Source organism: Mixophyes fleayi, chromosome 9 (assembly GCF_038048845.1).
Source record: "Mixophyes fleayi isolate aMixFle1 chromosome 9, aMixFle1.hap1, whole genome shotgun sequence".
Lineage (NCBI taxonomy): Eukaryota > Metazoa > Chordata > Amphibia > Anura > Limnodynastidae > Mixophyes > Mixophyes fleayi.
Window position 1 is genome coordinate 35,414,350 of NC_134410.1, and position 19,556 is coordinate 35,433,905.

Sequence of the window (19,556 nt, forward strand, 5' to 3'; positions counted from 1 at the left end):
TGCGCACCACCAAAATACACCAAATACACCATGTAAATGGAATTACATTTCTTAATGAATCAGGCCCAACATGTACACTGTTCTTGAGCTGGCTGTACCTTGGGATACATCCAACTCAACATATAATGTGGACAAAAATAACCAGTATTTGAAAGACTGATACTGTATAACAACCCTTGCTACCGGTGAGAGATCAAAAGGAAGACACAGGGCCGTAACTAGGGCTGTGCGACAGGGGCGACCACCCAGGGCGCAACACTGAAGGGGGAGGGGGCGCAATTTAGGGATACTTTAGGTTCATTTGGTTAAAAATGAGGGCTAGGGGGGCGGCATTTGTCTTTCTAGCCCCGGGCGCTAGAATTCTACGCTACGACTCTGGGAAGACATGGTCTGCTACTCATCGGGATGGCCACTGTATGATCTTGATTTCTCTAGACCATGCTCAGTTTCTGATTTCCTTAACACTCCTTTCCCCCTCTTGGATCTTATTAGCTACTTGCTCACCCCAAGTTCTTTAACCTTCCTGCTGTCAACCTCTTCCACGCCTCCTCATACCTGCAGGAATATTAACTCTATTGGTTTTTTCACCTCTCTTCAACACCTTCTCTCCCCAATTTCTACTGTCCTAATAGGGCAGTACCTCATTTTCACCAAACCCTAGTAACTGCCCTTGATAATGTGGCTCCAGCAACTCTTCATACTCTGTGTAGACTTCTCTTTCAACCATGACACACTAAAGTAACATGAAATCTACATAAACTTTCTCGTAAAGCAGAACGTCACTGGCGTAAATCTTGTACCTCTAATGATTTCATCACATATACTGCTATCTACCACTCCTATAGAAATGCTTTGCACACAGCAAAACAAACATACTTCTAATCTCTCATCTATGCTCAGGCTTCTAACCCCAAATACCAATTAACACATTTAAATCTCTTCTAAACCATCCCACCCCAAACCCTCCAACTACCATCAGTGCCCAGGATCTTTCTTCCTATTTCAAGGACAAGATTGATAAGATCAGACTTGAAATGTTGTTTGTTCCCACAATGAAGAGGAAATTTCTACTCTCTTCTTATCTTCCTACTGTCCTCTTGATCACATACCCTCACAAATTGGTAGATCCCGGTCTCCTGTGCTCATTCCACCTCTAACTAAAATCTGTAATCTCTTTCTCTCTCTCTATTGGTTTATTTCCATCACTACTCAAGAACACAGTGATTACACCTATTCTACAAAAAAAAAATAATTCTGACCCAAACTCTCTCTCAAATTACCGACCCATCTCTCAGCTCCCATGCCCCTCCAAGCTTCTCAAGAGAATTGCCTACACCCGCCTCACACATTTTTTTACAGCAAATAACCTACTGGATTCTCTTCAGTCAGGCTTTCGTTCTCTACACTGCACTGCGCTGACCAAGGATGCCAATGATTTGATTACAGCAAAAACTAAAGGCCATTAGTCTCTTCTAATTCTCCTGGATCTCTTTGCTGCATTCAAAACTGTTGCCACTCTCTCCTTATTCAAATGCTACAATCCCTAGGTCTTGAAGACACTGTCCTATCCTGGTTCTCATCCTACTTATCTAATCGCTCTTTCAGTATTAATTTCTCTGGATCCACCTCCGCTCTGCTTCCTTTATCAGTTGGATTACAAAAAAGCTCAGTTCTAGGTCCTCTGCTATTGTCTATCAACACCACTTCTTCTGGAAAACTAATAAGTTCCTTTGGATTTCAGTATCATCTCAATGCGAATGATACACAAATTTATCAATCCTCTCCTGATCTCTCTCCGTGTGGTCTCGCGTTACTGACTGTCTTTCTGCCATTTCATCTTGGATGTCCTCTCGCCAACTCAAACTCAATCTTTCAAAAACAGAATTAATAATATTCTCACCCAACAATAGAAGCTTTCTGCCTGACTTTTCTATTTCTGTTGACAACAATAAATCCCACCCCGCAAACTCACTGTCTAGGTGTAATCCTTAACTCGCATCATGCTGCATACTAAAAAAAACATTTCCAGAATACATACATATCTCACACAAGACACTGCAAAAACCTTTATTCATGCACTCATCATCTCCCGCATTGACTATTGCAATTCCCTCCTTACTAGTCTTCCCAAAATCAGACTCAAAAACCTACAGTCTATTTTGCACGCAGCAGCTAGATTGATTTTCCTTGCAAACTATTCTTGTTCTGCTGATCCACTCTGTCAGTCTCTACATTGGTTGCTTGTTTTTCAATGAATCCAATAGAAAAGGCCATCAACAAGATTGCACCGGCATACATCTCTTCACTTGTCTCAAAATATCTTCCAACTCGACAACTCCGTTCTGCACAAGATCTGCGTCTCTCTTCCACTCTCATCACATCCTCCCATTCCCAGTTACAGGACTTTTTTCAGGCTCAACCCACTTTGTGTAATTCCCTCCCTCGCACAATAAGATTTTCTTCTAGTAATATATATCTACTATATAAATGCCTAGTGGCGTGTGTGAAAAAAAAAAAACAAGCTGCAGCACCACCTGCTGGGCAGAGTTATACACTGACCTATATATTTCTTGAAGGAGAAGTGACAGTTGGGAGTGGTTGGTGGTTGCCGGGCCAGGGGTGACAGTGGGGAGTTTTTAACACCTTAAGTAGCTTGATGAAGGATGTGGCGATGAAGATGAAGGATGAGGTGATGGAGAAAAATGATGAGGTGGTGACATGTGGACAAAACCACGTTAAAAAAGGGCGCTTGCGTCGGGAAGTAACGCTCTTCCCCTGAGGAGGCCTGGGCTAGGCCCAAACGCATGACAAGAACCTTTTTAACACCTTAAGTAGCTTGATTTGACTAGAATGCATGAGTATCATGCACGGGTTAACTTGTATATATATATATATATATATATATATATATATATATACACACACACACATACATACATGCATATATACACAATACTATGCAAATATTGAAAGCATAAATTCTTCTAGGTACACTTTGTTATGAATCCCAGTGCATTCACGAAGAGCAACGGAAGTGTAAGGCAAAGTGTCTTTATTCAGGTAAATATATTAACAAAGATAACTCAAATCCACAATAACAGGTTCCAAAAGAGACTGTATAGTAAAATGGCAGAAACAAGTATAATAAGTTTTACCCCAGTCCAGAAGGCACAAGGCTGTCCAGGAAAGCAGAGTCCAGGGATAAAGCAGTGATCAGACAAACAAATCCAAATAGCCAGGCAGAGATCAAGCAAATTAGCGAGGTCCAGAAGTCAGTCCAAAAGGTCAGGGCAATAGGCAAAACAGCGTGGTCCAATGTACAGGCAAATAATTCGGGGTCTCAGGCAAGCAGGCAAGGTCCAGGCAGGGGTCATACACAGAAGTTCAGTCCAGCAGGTATATACCAAATAGCACAGGAACAAACGAGATGAACTGCTCAGAGCACAGCTAGAGGCAGGTACTTAAAGCAGTGCAACAGGTGCAGTTCTAATCAGGCATAATGCAAGGAGATTAACTCCTTCAGGCACGTAGAAGAGTTCAGGAACAGAACAGTAGCACCTCTGGTGGTATGAGGCACTGCTGCTAGGTACAAACAACAGACAGATTTGTAACACACTTGCACACAGTTTTTGAAGGAACTCGACAAGGAGGTTGTTCCAAACATCTGGGAGAACTAATCACAGATCTTCTGTTCATGTATGCTTGCTCAAATTCTTCTTTCTCTTTATGTAATCCCAGCTAGACTCGAAGATGATGAGATCAGGGCTCTGTGGGGGCCATATTATCACTTCCAGTACTCCTTGTTTGTATTTACGATGAAGATAGTTCTTAGTGAAATTGTCTGTATGTTTGGGGTCGTTGTCCCGCTGCAGAATAAAGTCGGAGCCAATCAGACGCCTTCCTGATGGTATTGCATCATGGATAAGTCCCTGCCTATATGTCTCAGGATTAAGAACATCATTAATCCTGACCAAATCCCCAACCCCATGTGCTGAAATGCAGCCCTAAACTTGTAAGGCACCTCCACCATGCTTCACTGTTGCCTGCAGACACCCATTATTGTAGCAAAGAAGAACTGAGTTAATTGCACTATAAAGAGTAGAGGCCAATCAGGAGGCTCCTGGGGTGATTCACTGATTCACATGACTGCACTCTCCAAGCTGTTTGGAGGCATCCGCAGCAACCGAACAGCTGGGAGAAATGGAGGAGGATTGTGTTGCAGTGCACATGCGCCCACCTATTCTTACAGTACCCCTACTTAAGGAGGGTCCAGTGAACCCCTAAAATGGGTGTTCTCTGGAAATAATGTGTGAAATAATTTTTTTCAACCTTCCTGCATGAACATTAATAGAGGGAAGCCAGGATCTCTCTTCAGGAATGTTACAAAACCAAGAGGAAATAGTGGATGGAGCCTGTTAACCAGTGGTTAGCGCCACTGAACAAAGAAACATGGAGTCTAACACGCCTCCAATTTCAGCAGGGACCCCCACAAGGAGATATGGATTTCAATGCTTGGGATATGCAGATCATGGTCCTCTAAGTCAGTCACTGGAGAAACAGCTGGGTGAAAGAAGCATAGTCAGATAATCCTAGGCCAAGCCGGACTGGTATGCAGTACCGAATCAGAAGGCAGAGAGTGGTCAGGGACACCATAAGGTCAGAGCCGGTCAGGAAACAGACAAAATCAGGATCCAACGGGAGACATCAGAAGCCAAACCAATGTCACAACTGGGAAGTCAAGTCAACTGAAACAGAAGAGAGATAGCAGAACTCAGAGACTTTAACTGGTAGAAGTGCTGCAGCTAGAAGGGACCTGATACTCTGGCACCATCCCTTTATATAGGGATACCAATTAGAGACCTGGAGGTCAGTGCCGTCACTGACCACTGCTGGGGACAAGGGAATCACATCCCGTTTCCTACCAACGGGACGATCATGTGCAGAAGTTCCTGGGATGGATGGGCGATAGTTACGTCCCACTGCTAGGTGACAGGACGCACACAGCCAGGAGAAGGTAACCATCTGCAGGGACGGCGCCTGACAAGGAATGTATCCATTGCAATGGTTATAGTAATGAGGGCAACCTTTAAGCCACTTAGAATCCACAATCTTCTCAATTATATACTTGGATTGACCATCAACAAGAACTGGAGGTGGCCGTGAAGACCCTGTTCTAATAAAATTGTAATGGAAAACAAGTTTAAAAAGGACATAAGGAATGTCCTGGGAATCCTCATTCAATGGAGCATATAATCCTATTTGCATTAGAGGGCTCCTTGAAACTGTATTGAGATATATTTTCACCATCAACATTTCATCTCTGCATTTACTCTTACATTTGTATCACTGTTTAAGTAGGACCAAAGCAGCAATCACCCTCGACCAATGACAGACTTGGTTAAAAAAAAAATGACTGTAATGTAGAAATGCAAAAAGTTGACCGGAATGAATATCGCTCTCAGAAATCTGGACCACAAGGCACTTCTTCCACACAAAAAAGATATGGACAGCTTGTACAAACCCAGCTAAGATACAGCTCAATTTAAGAGTCTGTTAAAGAGGTGAATGTAGAGTTGGCTCTATGTGATGAGAGAGTGTCAATATTTCTATTAGTTATTTCAAGACTAAAGTACTATTGAGGCAAGTGGAAATGGATATTGATACTCTCATGAGGTTGCTGCACTATAAAGTAACTCAGACAACCACTCACACAGGAACAGTACTGTGAGAGTTATAGGTGCAAATAACTTAAAATAAGTAATTTCTTCAAACTTTTAAACCTCTCCGCAACCTGTTTTTAATAGAGCAGTCTGCCCTAAGCACAGGGATGGGCTGAAACCCAGAGATGTAGCAATATAAGAAAGATCATATTTAGGTCCCAGTCCTCTCCCTATATTCCATCCTACATATTTTGGCTAAGATACAGCTATTCTAAGACTTGTCACTGTGTGCGGGTATTGGTGAATTCACTGATTACTGTACTGATTGGTGAATTCAGCCACAGCAGCAGGAGCAGCAATGTCACAACTATGTTTTTTTCTCTATGTTTCTATGTAACTACTTGGGGGTCTATGCATCATTAGTGGCAGTGGGGCTACAGAATCGTTCAATATGGGGAGCAGCACGGTGGCTAAGTGGTTAGCACTTCTGCCTCACAGCGCTGCGGTCATGAGTTCAATTCCCGACCATGGCCTTATCTGTGTGGAGTTTGTATGTTCTCCCCGTGTTTGCATGGGTTTCCTCCGGGTGCTCCGGTTTCCTACCACACTCCAAAAACATACTGGTAGGTTAATTGGCTGCTATCAAAATTGACCCTAGTCTCTCTGTCTGTCTGTCTGTGTATGTTAGGGAATTTAGACTGTAAGCTCCAAAGGGGCAGGGACTGATGTGAATGAGTTCTCTGTACAGCGCTGCGGAATCAGTGGCGCTATATAAATAAATGGTGATGATGATGATGATGAATAAGTATCACAGCATAACGCAGCGCTACATATTTCAGTTCCGCCAAAATGCATGAAGCCTCAATCAATTTTTCGGCACATGCGCAAAACCCCCTCCTCCACGATGAAGGAGGTTGCGCAGACTGCAGCTCGTCATCATCGAAGGCTATTTTGAAGTAACTGATGCAAGTGCGTATGCGCCGGCAAAGGTCTGCGCATGTGCACAGTATGCCCCCATCTATACCATATATCTTTTACCAAATCAAGGGGTCCAAATATTAATGATAACGAGAGGACAAAAAATAAGCGATAGACACACATTTTGCTAACTGTTCATATAACATAATCCTACATATATATAAAAAAACTTTTATGATCATTACATTTTCAAATTTTACATATCTACATGCATTTTATTATTTAAATACTTATTTATTATATTTATATCTTTAATTCCATTATTATTTTAAAGTTTTATCTTTGAGTCTAATATCATTACCTCCTCTCAGTTTACAGCTGATGAATAACCAGAAAGGAGAGGAGGAGTTTCGCTGATGACAGGGACAGGTCCTGCAGCGTAGCTAGATTAAGGTAAAATGTCTCATCTTCGCTTTATTTCTACTGCTAATGCTCCACCAACTTTTTATGCTGATCGATTTTACATGCGATCGATGGTCCGATCGCTCGGTCCATGGACTGCATACACACTAGCCTTGTTTACGACGATAAAGGGAAGAGCGGACGTCCCTTTAGCGACTTTTTACAGCCATGTTGTCGTGAGCAATAATTTTCATTTTGTACTCACTGATGCATCATTTGTGGGGCATGTAACGATATACCAAAGACATTAGCATAAAGGGGCAGAGCTTTCACTAAAGTTAACACCCAAAGCCGCATAAAAAGAGAAGGCAACACTGTCTCTTCATTATTTCCTATAAAATAGAAGTTTATTACCATACATTAAATTCAGAAAAACATTTAAATGGTAAAGTGCAATGCAATGATTATTCCCTAATAATAAAATCCCTTCGTATGTAATGGATTGCTCCATTCCCTGCGGGCATCATCGCTGATTGGTCCACAGCAGAACTGAACAGAGGAACCTGTCTGGCGCCGAGTACTGGACCAGGACGACTACGACATTAAAAAAGGTCAGTAGCACATGTAGTGTATCTGTTTGAAGGACTTTATTTCATTCTAGTTTCACACAAAGAAATGTAAACGCCTAATTTGTAACATAGATTTTTTGTTTGTCAGAAGGAAGAATTAACGGTGAGAAGGCCTGTTTAGATACCACTGATACCACTAATGTAACAATTGTTATCAAACAAGAACAACTTGAAAAAGAAAAAGATATGAAAGAAGTTATACACGAAGGTATTTCAGTGAACATGTATAGACAACTAAATGCTTTGGGCACATACCTGTACCGTTATAATAATCAAAATGGCACAGGTTTTCCAGAATGTATGGAGGTTAAGCCGCTATTATTTGATTGTGCCACAGGGACCACAACATAAACTGATCTCGAACAGTGTGCAAGGTGAGAAAATGAGAGTATTTCTGGTGTTGGATATATAAAGATATAGAAGTTTAATGGTAAACATTTTTTATTTCCTTGTTTCGTAGGTAAAGAAATCAAAGGGAATAGAAAGCCAAGCGACATCAAGACCTGTTCTGCCACAAACCAGTAGCACCTTTAAAGTGTAATACTATTTTTTTCACCTGTCATATTGTAAAAAATGTTGTACTTTTTTCCTGCAATAAAACTGTTGCATGAACACTGTGTGGTTTATTCATGGTATTTTACAAATATTAACTAATAAAGGTAAATATGACTTTATAACTTGCCGACATACATGCAAAGGGTAATAACACACGTGCTTTATACACGTGTAATGGTCTGCAGCCAGACAGGTGCAATACACATCAATGCAAAACACAAGCCTGTGATGTGCGGATACCGCACCACGTGGGACTGGTACAGGCATCACAAATTTACATACACACGCCCCCCAGGCCGAGAAAGTATCGGAGGATTGCCGTGGATCGGTCAGAAGTTTATACACACTACACAACGGATTGGAACGAAAATATTTAACAGTACGACCAACCAAATGAGGCGACAATCGTCCATTTGGGCAGACTCTCGACCATCCTGTCACTACACACACTGACCCGACTTTTGAACGAACGGTCGAATGTCAGCTGGTTGAGCTGATTATTGGACGAAAACCCTGTAGTGTGTACCTAGCTTAGGAGGGCACAAATACGAAAAGATTGTCTTTTCAAAGGTTGATGCATAGCTTGCAGATCGCAGTCCCATTGGCTAGTCATGGGACTGCGATGCTGCACATTATTGGACTCAACGGAGATTTCTGCAATATCTCCTCCGTTAGTCATGTGATGGATAGCATACATTTAAAAGATGCGGATTCCGCATCTTTTAAGTAACTTTTAGCTTGATGCATAGACCCCTTGGACTGCTATATTCTGCAGTCCTGTCCTGCATCAGATCCTATTAGTGTCCTAAAGATGCAACATGTGGCTTTAGCTGGTTGTAATGGAGGAAGGAGCAGTTCTCAATACCCATACCTCGCTTCCTACCTCGCTTCCAGAATATTGTAACAGTTGGCAGGTATGCTACCTGATCCCAGGTATACAAAGTTCTCTTGGGCGAATTCTATACAAATCTAAGCCTTATCCGGTGCCAAATATACAAAGATGTTTCTGTCTGGTGAACAGTATACAAAGCAGAGCCCAATCTGGTGAGGGAACGTTTTATTTTACTCATATCCTCTTCCCTCTGCCACGTTCTGGAGTTGCATTCAGCTTGTGTTATGATTGACTGAGCGCTCAGTTGCCTGCTGGAACTCTTAATGACAGCAGCTCAGAGAGTGTTGTGGCTTTATCTTCCATGATAAGTTTTGGAGTGTCCAGAATCCAATCCTGGAAAAGGGGGTTATGTCATAGCAGCAAATCAGCATACATATCATGCAATCTACCAGCTCACCTGTAGCTGGAGACAGATAGCTTAATGACTCTGATTCTTGGCACATCTGTTCTGGAGAATATATATATATACACTCACTTCTGGATAGTCAGAGCCATGCATTGTTTCAGTTTTCAAATATACTGCTCTGTGGTTCCTGAATTCCCTGAGACTCTTCTGGTCTCTGTTCTGAATCCTGTGAAGTTCACCTGCCTGATAACTCCTTCTCAGGACTGGTGTGGTTCCTGCTCAGTGGATTTTCATCAGTCTTTGGAGTTCCTGGTCCTGTTCTGTGAATATTTCTTCAGCCCCCGGTCCTGTATTTCCTATTCCTGGCTTCCCTGAACAATGTCCTGTTTTTCTTGCATAGCAGTCTATCCCCCCTACAATCTGACCTAATTGTTGCAGTGTGATTAATCATGTTCTCTTGCCACTCCACCTCCGTTGCACCACTCTGCAGATCCCTACAAAAGCTCCCCATGAACCTCCAGAATTCAATTCAAGCTAACCACTCTCATCTTGAAAGCCCTCAACTTCTCCCCCTCGTACATCTTTGACCTTACCATACGGACTGGCTCTAACCTGCGCATTGCTTCCTCTGTGATAGACACCTCTCACTTCCACCTCCGATATTTCTCCCCACTTTTGGAACTCCTTACCTGGCCTGACCAGCCTCTCTGCCAACCTTTTTTATCTTTCCAGTGCTCTCTGAAAACCCACCTCTTCATTATAGTCTACCCACTTCCACCTGATACTACTTCCTCCGGGTATACAACCATCTACACTCCAAGTCCCACTAGCTCCTACTATCTCAGCATTGGCCCCCCCTTCTAGACTGTAAACTCTCAGAAGCAGGACTCTCTATCGTCTAACATCTGCTTATCCTTCATCAACCTTATATGTACTTTTTCAGTATTTAAATATAATTTGTTATACCAACTGGCTGCAGAGATTTGTGACATCATTCAAATAAGCGGCGATGATGCTGATTAATGGAGAGATTGTGACCCAAGACACGAATCTGTTTGAGTTTTTCATGCCAGTTGAAGAGGAACATGAGGTTTTTTTTTCTTTCAGTTCCCCACTGCAAGTATTATCTGTTTATGAATTGTTATCATGGCCATCAGGAATATTGATAATATACTTGATATGTTCAGTGGAAGTGATGTTGAAGCTCTTAAACTGTCTAAATCAGTGGTGGGTAACAAGCAGCCCGGTTGACCTTCACCTGCAGCCCGCAACCAATTTGACTTATTCTCAGGGCCTAATCAGCCAATAGGCTGACCGGACTGCAGCCTGGGGCGCTGGAGCCAGGGGGGTGCAGCATTGCAGAGATTTTTTTTTTCTTCTAAATGTGGCAGCCGGAGTCATCGGGACCGCCCCTGGTCTAAAGGAGCGATCCCAACTGTCACTATCACATGGCAGGCAGTCTGGCAGCGATCGCTGCTAGCTGTCTGTCAGTGTGGCCGCGGGCACTTCTTACTCTGGTCATGTGAGATCAGGACTTCCACATCTCAAATGACCAGAGTAAGAAGAGCCTGGGCCGCACTGGCAGGCAGTTAGCAGCGCTCGCTGCCAGACTGCCTGTCATACACAGAGCTGAAGAGAGGACTCCACAGCAGGTAAGTCCATTCTAATGTCTCGGGGGAGTGGTGGCAGATGGACAGGTGAGGTGGCTAAAGGGGGCAGGTGAGGGAGCTGAAGGGGGAGGGGGGGGGGTATACGGCTGAAATAGCCTAGGGCGACCGGAACCCTTAATCGGGCTCTGCTTATTCTTTACTTTGTTATAAAGTGTGAGGAGGTTTGAATGGCATTGTTGAGTGCATAGGGGAAGGGGGGGTAGAGTATATGTGGCATCTGAGGGTTTGTGGGAGTGTGAGTGCATGTGGGTACATTTTGCGACAAGTGGGAGTGACATGTTGTGGAATATAGGAGCAAGTGAGGGGAATTTGGGATGAGTGGTGTGGGCATGCCAAATTCATTTATTGGCTGTTTTTTATTCTTGGAATTACTGGTAATGTCTCATGAGCAGGGCCCTCTTTCCTTGTGTACTACTTCTACTGTTCCTTCACTCTCTGTACCTCTTGGCCTGCTTCGCTAGCCCTGTTTTCTTAAGCTTTGGCCTTCTTCTCGCTGATTTCTACCATCCCTTTCACTATCTGTCCCAGATATAATCTGATTTGCTTTACGCTGTCACCTGTTTGTGTATATTTTTGTATCATGTTGTGTCTTTGTTCCGTTTTCTGTATATGTAATGTACGGCGCTGCGGACCCTTTGTGGCGCCTTATAAGTCAAAGATAATAATAATAATGTGCGGCCCTAGTGAAGGTTGGAAGGACGCACATGCACTACTTCAAGTATATAAGGTTGCCCAACACAGCTCTAAGTTTCCAGAAAATGCTATTTCAGAAATGAATCAATACATATATTAGTTAGTGGATATAGGGATATACAAATTTAGATAAGTTTGTCTTCTTTTTTTTTTTTAAACATTTTATTAGAATGTTTTTCAAGTTTTAACAGTATACAGGTTAGGACATAAATTGGAGTCGGTAAGATCAGTTTGTCTTCTATTATCAGTTTTGACTCCTGATATGCAGTCCTGTCTCTGCCAGTCCTAAAGTTATGGAGGGTCCAGAGATCTTTTCAAGGAATCCAATCCTGGAAAGGGGTTTTACGTCAGGATGTCACGGCAGCATTTCAGCCATACATATCTTGCAGTTAGCCAATTGACCTGTAGATGGAGACAGAATGCTTAATAATGGATTATTACTGGCACATCTGTTGTGGAACATGTGCTGTTTACGCTCAATTCTGGATAATCAGTGCAGTAAACACCTTTCTTTCTGACTGATTGCCTTGTGGTTCCTGAGTTCCTTGAGACTTGTGGTGTCCGTGAAGTGGACCTGCCTGATTACTTCATTTGCCACTGGTCTGGATCCTGTTCAGTGGACTTTTCTTAAATTTTTGGAGTTCTGGAACCTGTTTGGAGGATATTTCTTTCTGGATCTGTATAGTCCTGACTTCCCTCACCCTGCCCTGTTTTTCGTGCTTTTGTAAATAGCTTTTCTTGATGCTCTTATCTGAATGGTTCATTCTATTCTGTCTGGCTAATTCTTTATTCATAATTATGCATGTTCTGATTTGATGATTGCTATATGAATTAAATATTTTTTAGCACATTTTCTTGCGTGTGAAATCAAACCTGCGATTCCTCTAAACCCAGATGATCAATTCAGCAGCAGCTACTTAAATAGCAACACTTATTCCATAGCGCTGTACAGAAAACTCGCTCACATCAGTCCCTGTTCCATTGGAGCTTACAGAATAAATTCTCTAACACATACACACACACAAACGTCAATTTGATAGTAGCCAATTAACCTACTAGTATGTTTTTGGAGCTACCTCCTTTTCTTTTTCATCTGTATCACTCACAGCCTAGTAAGGCTGCTTGTATGTGGATGTTTGTTGGCCAGAGTGATTTTGACAGTATTTGCCTTAGTGCTTATTACACTGATATGTATCTAAAACAGCATTGATGTTATATCAATACTATAGTGTATAGGATAGAAGTTATTGTGCTGATGGGTTTTGGGTTAATGTCTGGTATGGTGCATTGGGTATCTTTCATAGATCACCCTAAATATTTTCTCCAAGTTTACAGGACTAGTAATATAAAATGTACTACTTTCCTTCACTGTATAGTGGATTATCGTACAGATCACACTGTCCATGACCGTTTATTCTGATATTGCAGAAGTGTGTAGACAATCATGTTTTATCCTACCAGAACACACTGGGGGGAATTCAATTCCCCATGAAGTAGAGCAGCATTAAACCTATTACTATTATTACGGTGAATTTAACCGGGCTTTCCAGACCTGCAAGCAAAAAGCTGGCGTTGAATCTACTGTAATAACGGTATTTAAGCACACTATTACCATAATAATGGTAATAGTGTGCATGCCGTGTTACAGCCAATTGGATTCCCCCATTGTATCTGTTGATTTGGTTTTATAAACTTCCTAAAAATCACTATTAAGGATGGAATGATGTCTTTACAGCCGATGTTTATAAGATGAAGAGCACAGATATGAAGGTAAATTGTGTAGGTGTGTAAGCATGAATCGGCATATTTCAATCATTAGTGAAATTGTTACAGACACTGCATCTGAACTAAAGATTGTATGGGTGTGTAGCCAGCTTAATACAATTATTATAAAGCCATTCTTGCCAACTCTCCCGGAATGTCCGGGAGACTCCCAGATTCCGGGTCGGTCTCCCAAACTACCCGGAAAGTATGGCAGTCCTAGTGAAGTGGGCAGAATTCGGTCCAAAATGCAGCAATTCCTGCATTAAGCCCCGCCCCCCGCTGTAAAATGACGCGTTTGCGCCATCACGTCACAGGGGGCGCGTGCAAAATTATGCGATTTTTTTGAACCCCGCCCCCACACGCCCACCTACACCCAGCAGCTCCCGGGCGCCAACTAGAAGTTGGCAAGTATGTATATAGCATGTATTATTTGTCTCAAACAGAGCACACGTTTCAACACTTATTAAGAAAAGATATACAAAATAATTGTTTGTACAGCCCATCAATAATAATTAGAAGGAACATTGAAGGGTTAATGTTGGGTCAGTTGGTTTATTACAAAGGTGCCTTGGGAGGTGTGCATAATGTGCTGGGTGAAATAGATCATACATAAATGCGATAATTTAAAAATAATTGCCAGGGATGCTTTGTTGCTGAGCAGGTGCATGTTAAGCAACACTGTCTGGGCAGATCTTGGTGTATAACAAAACCTACCATGACACGCTCACTAAATGTGGCTATAATGTAATTTTATAACACCCACTTTCAATATTATAAACTCATAGAGATGAGTATTTGCTAAGAAATATATCCAATATACAGCATACTCACCAACTCCCGGAAACTTGTTTCCGGGAGAGGGGGCGTGACTGGAGGGCGGGACGAGGCCAATCGCGCCATTTTGGCCCCGCCACCTGCAAAACCGTAATTCACATCGCAGGGGGCGGGGCCAAAATGACGCGATTGGCCTCGTCCCATCCTCCAAAATGGCGTGATTCACCCGCGATTCTCGGTGAGATTGTGATGCGGGAGAAATGCCAGCTTGCCCGGGAGACTGACCCGAATTTCGGGAGTCTCCCGGACTTTCCGGGAGAGTTGGCATGTATGATATACAGAATAATAGGAATGTACTGTGTATCATTCAGTACACTCAATAAGGATATTGCCAGGGTCAGATGTATTAAACCTAGGACTGTAACTAAAAAATAGAGTTGATTTTCAATGCCAATGCGTAAGCTTCAACATTCATACCTGCCTGCTGCTTCCATTGTTACTGGATTCCACATGCCAGTCTTTCATGGGACAATAAAATATCAAAGTGAAGGAACAAGACTGCTCCAGTTCTTCTGTATAACCCCTAATGACTGTACAATTTCACAAACTTTTGGTAATTATAGATTAGTTTACTACATACCAGGAACAAGGCCTTCAGGGCAAATTTTCTTAAAACTCCCAACAAATTAGGAACAGTTGGAAACTTTGTCAAGAATTTGGCGCACTGCACTTATACAGTGGTTGTGGAACTACAAGTCCCAGCCATACAGCTACCAACTATTCCTAGTCTTTAAGGTCCTGCCTTGTAAAAGATTTGCCCCTGCTAAGACTCAGTAACACGACCTATGTCACGCAGTACACAACGCAATGTAACCTTGTGACAGGCTGGGCATGCTGGGACTTATAGTTCCACAACAACGGAGTAGAACAGGCTTCCACGCCAGCTGCTTCAGAGAACATGTGACCCTAGTCACATGATTGTTTTGTGCTCGGCGGTTACTAGCCTCGTGTACTTCAAACATCCACTTTTGAAGCTGATTGGCTTGTAAAGAGCACGTGTGTAGATCTAAAGACAAAGCGCCAACAGCACGTTTCTGGTTGCTATGGTGACTGAATCAAAGCTACTTCCGGTGCAGGGAAGACACCTGCACATGCGCAGATGTGTTATGTCCTGATAACACAGAACAGCACAGAGAGCAGGTAAGATCTAGTGATCTGTGATTCAATAAAATACGTTTTTTTGTAATATCCAAAAATCTTATGTACGTGAAAGTTATTAAATCATAGAACTTGACATATGAAACTATCTGTACAGAGGGGAAATTGTTTGCATGTAGCTGCATGCAAACTATTGTTCCCTATTAGCATCAATTGTAGACAGAGATGTTCCGTGTGCATCTGCTTCACAAAGCTTATTAGATTTTCTGTAAACTTTTTTTTGTTTGTTTGTTTTGTTTAATTTACAGAAAAGGCAGAATTTCCAGATATTACCCCTTGTAGAAGCAAAGTGTTCTAGCGCTCTTCTCTCTGTATTGTACGTCCTCTCACTTGATTGCTCTAATGATGAATGGTGCTATCAAACAGCAGCCTCTTCTCTAATAACTGGAGGTGCTTTAGATGCTTCCAGTGCTGTGAATATTTGATGTATTGCCGGCAACTTACAACTTTAGTTAACAGATGTACAGAACAATCTATAGAAATCATATACCCACATTACTTACATGTACTGAAAATAAATACATTTAATGAAGTAAGTTAATTGCTCTCTGAAGATTGATTGCTCCCAATTAGGTATAGAAAATATGTTTAAGAATGCAGAATTAGACTTAACACTACATTAGCTATAGGACTAATTGCACTTCAGATAGAAATTTTCATAGTGGAGTAGATTCTTTTTAGTATTTTTACTTTCTTTATATCTTCTTTAAAACATAAAAAAAACACAGTTGTCAATGTTTATCCTTACCACATCAATTTACAGGCAGCTGGTTTTCATTGGATTATTAGTGATCGTCCAATTGTTTCTGCAATTTAGAAATTAACACGTACACATGTTGTGGGCTTCCAATTCAATTTCCCTAAAGCACTTAAATTATATGGACATCTGGAAATAATCTACCATGATTTTGTTTTCCTGGTGCCCAAAAGCAAGCATTTGGTACATGTATCCACCAATTACATAGAGTTAAGAATTCGCACAATGGCTGTATCTAGCAACCACTATCCCAACTGATGACTACAATTGTTATTCTGCCTACCTAATGTATCGAGTGTTTCCCTTTACCGTCTGTTTCATGTATGTTATTTTTTCACAATCCCCTCAATGTACAGAGCCAAGAACTCTTTTGGCGCTTTATGGGGCATATTCAATTGTTTGAATATCCTGCGGCAATAAAACTATTACCGTTATTACGGTAATAGTAAGCTGGATTTCAGCTCGCGACTCAGGGAGCTGCGAGCTAAAATTCAGCGAGAAAACTACCGTAATAACAGTATTTACGCACGATAATAGTGCGCGCGCAGCGAGATTTTTGGTGTTTTTGCCAACAATTGAATATGCCCCATATAAATTAAAGATAATAATTGGGAGATGCATTGTCTCTGTCAGTGTGATGTTAAAAGATGGTATTTCCAGAAGATGTGGCGGCAATAGTGAAGAACGCTTGTTTGTGTGTTGGACTAACTGGCTGGCTTGCGAATCCATTGCTTTTCTCTAAAGGCCTTAGTTGTTCCTTTTCTCAGTGTGTTTGAGACCTGGCAGCGCAACCCACAGTATAAGCAAAATTAAACTTGAATATACATTTGCAAAGGTTGTGAACTAATTTGATAATATTTAACCAAACTAACCAACTATAGCACCATGTAGCCTATTCTTGACAGATCTAAATCCATTGCAATTGCATTGAAATTGTTCTTTTGTAATAGTTAGCCAATGATATCTTATTTTTAATTCTCTTGGCTGATCCCTAGGTGTTCTGCTAAACAATGGATACTAAGAAAAAACATTGGGTTGAAGAGCTATTTCCACCACATTTCAGTGCACAAGATTTCTTTCATGAGTCTTTTGAACCAGATCTGCTAACATCAGAAAAGGTGACCAAGGAGAAAGCTAAGAGAGTGGAAGGGATTTACCAGGCTGCTGTTGGTAGATTTCAGAAAGAGGAAAAACAGAAAAGAAAAGAGCTCTTGTCTAAAATGATCATTCGAGATTATGACTCTGATGTGCAGGTAGCCCCAGCCCAAAATACTACCTGCATATCTTGTAAAAAATTAAACACTGATTCTATTCCATTTATTAGTAGCAATAATCATTGTATTTGGAATGAAAATGATTTGAGCCTTTTAAGACATGAAATGAATAAAGCCCATTCTGATGGAGCCCAATTGAAACTTCAGTTCAATGCTTGCAAGCTTGAGATTTCTGAATTGAAGGCCAAACAAAAGGAGACTGAACGGGAGTTGGAGGCCGTGAGAATGTCACTGTCGGCATCAAAAAGAGCGGATGAATGTAAAAGTGTCTTGTTAAAGCAGATGCAGAAAGACGGAGAGAAAAAGGATGCAGATCTGCAGGTTCTGAAGAAAGACCTGCATGGTAAATGTGTCATGTTGAACGGCCTTACTAAGAGTTTAAGTAAATCCAGAGAGGAGATCCAGGATTTACAGCTCCAAAAACAAGACTTGGAGCAGGAGTTAAAAACTTTGAGACAGCAACAGGAACTTAAAAATTACATTGCCATACAAAATGTGAAAGTGCAGTACGATGTACAAATAAATAGGTTGCTTCGAGAAATAGAGACTGTTAAAGGAAAGAGATAGAAAGAAAGAAAAACTCACATGGTATGCAATGCACAAGACCTGATTTTAACCATCTGTTTCATCTGAATGTACTGTCACGCTGACAACTCTCAAGCATGCTTTAAAGAGGCTTTCCACTTTTGTTGAACTTTATTTAAAAGCCTACCTCCCCTAGGGCTCATTCTTTGCTTTGTCTGTACTTGGGATCAGCCTGGACACCTGATGGTCATTTGTGAAAAAATTCTGTGAATGATCGGACAGACTAGAAACTGGCAGTCATTTCATCCCTATCACATAGCCCCCTTCAATCAAGAGCTGTCTTGTCATATAAGGCCAGTACGTCTGGCTGATCATCAATACCACGGCACTGTAGAGCAAATGGTGGAGAACCCAGGTGCAGCACCCCAACAACGTACTGCACCTTCTTAATAGATTTTGCTCATCACCTCTTAAAGAATATTTAATTTTAGGTGTAATTAGGTGAGGTAAGCAGATCTCCTACTCATTCTGTTTTTTTTTATTTTTTAAACTCTGAGTTTAGTTGTCAAAGAACCCTCCCCTGTCAGCTTCCTATTTAGATAAATGAGACGCTTCTGTTAGACGGGTGTGTTGTCCCAGTTACAGTGCTACCAGTCTTAAAAAGTAAATAAATAATAATCTTGTCTAATACCACCCAAACCTAGCTAGTTATTGCGCAACAGAAACCTGTAATCACCAATTATAATATTCACACCATGCAGGGGGAATGGGTATATGAACAGGATGTATCTGAGGTAGAACTTTACATTTGTGGCTGATCTATTGCTGTAAACATTCAACTGTATATTCTATCGCCTCCCTTGTTCCCTGTTACATTGTAACCTGAAAGTAGGCCTTACTAAAACATGTTTTTACCATAAAAATGGAAAAGATAGCTTCCTGTACATCATTTGAGAAATAAAAAAAATATTTATAAAAAGTTTTTATATTATTATTTAGCTCGGTAATTGCGCATCTATAGCTTGCGCGCCCGCCAGCCTTCAAAAAGGGCCACACAGAGAAAAGAGGGCGAGCGCAGTGTGCTCCCTCTTCTGGGGATCCTGTGTGACCTCCCTGCACTGTGCAGAAGAGGTCATGTGTCACTATAAGATTTGCTAAGATTGTGAGCAGTTGGCAGACGAAGGCTCAGCGGGCCACCTGGTGCCCAACACTGTTCCATAGTATCCATGTGGCTTTGTTACTGCGTGATGTTGCAGTGAATGATCTTCGCTCATATGTGCTTGCACTAGTGGTGTACGCAAACAATAGCAAGGTTTTCATAATTTTATCCTGCGCAAAAACATAGCAGCGAGGCGACGCAAGGCTAATTGAATCAGTCAGTGTCATTATTTTCAAATTAAAACTAATAAGTACATAATGTACAAACTGAATATTCCTCTAATCAGTTTGTACATTATGTGCTTATTACAGTCTAGTAAA

The 19,556-nt window shown here is 41.6% G+C and overlaps 1 protein-coding gene across 1 annotated transcript; it reads left to right on the plus strand.

Annotated features, from left to right (window-relative positions):
* Positions 1-15,419: 15,419 nt before the first annotated feature.
* Positions 15,420-19,038, plus strand: CCDC160 (coiled-coil domain containing 160). Its single transcript, XM_075186002.1, has 2 exons — positions 15,420-15,503; positions 17,274-19,038. Exon 2 carries the CDS (start codon positions 17,289-17,291, stop codon positions 18,117-18,119), a length of 831 nt encoding a protein of 276 aa, XP_075042103.1. The 5' UTR covers positions 15,420-15,503; positions 17,274-17,288; the 3' UTR covers positions 18,120-19,038.
* The last annotated feature ends 518 nt before the right edge of the window (positions 19,039-19,556 follow it).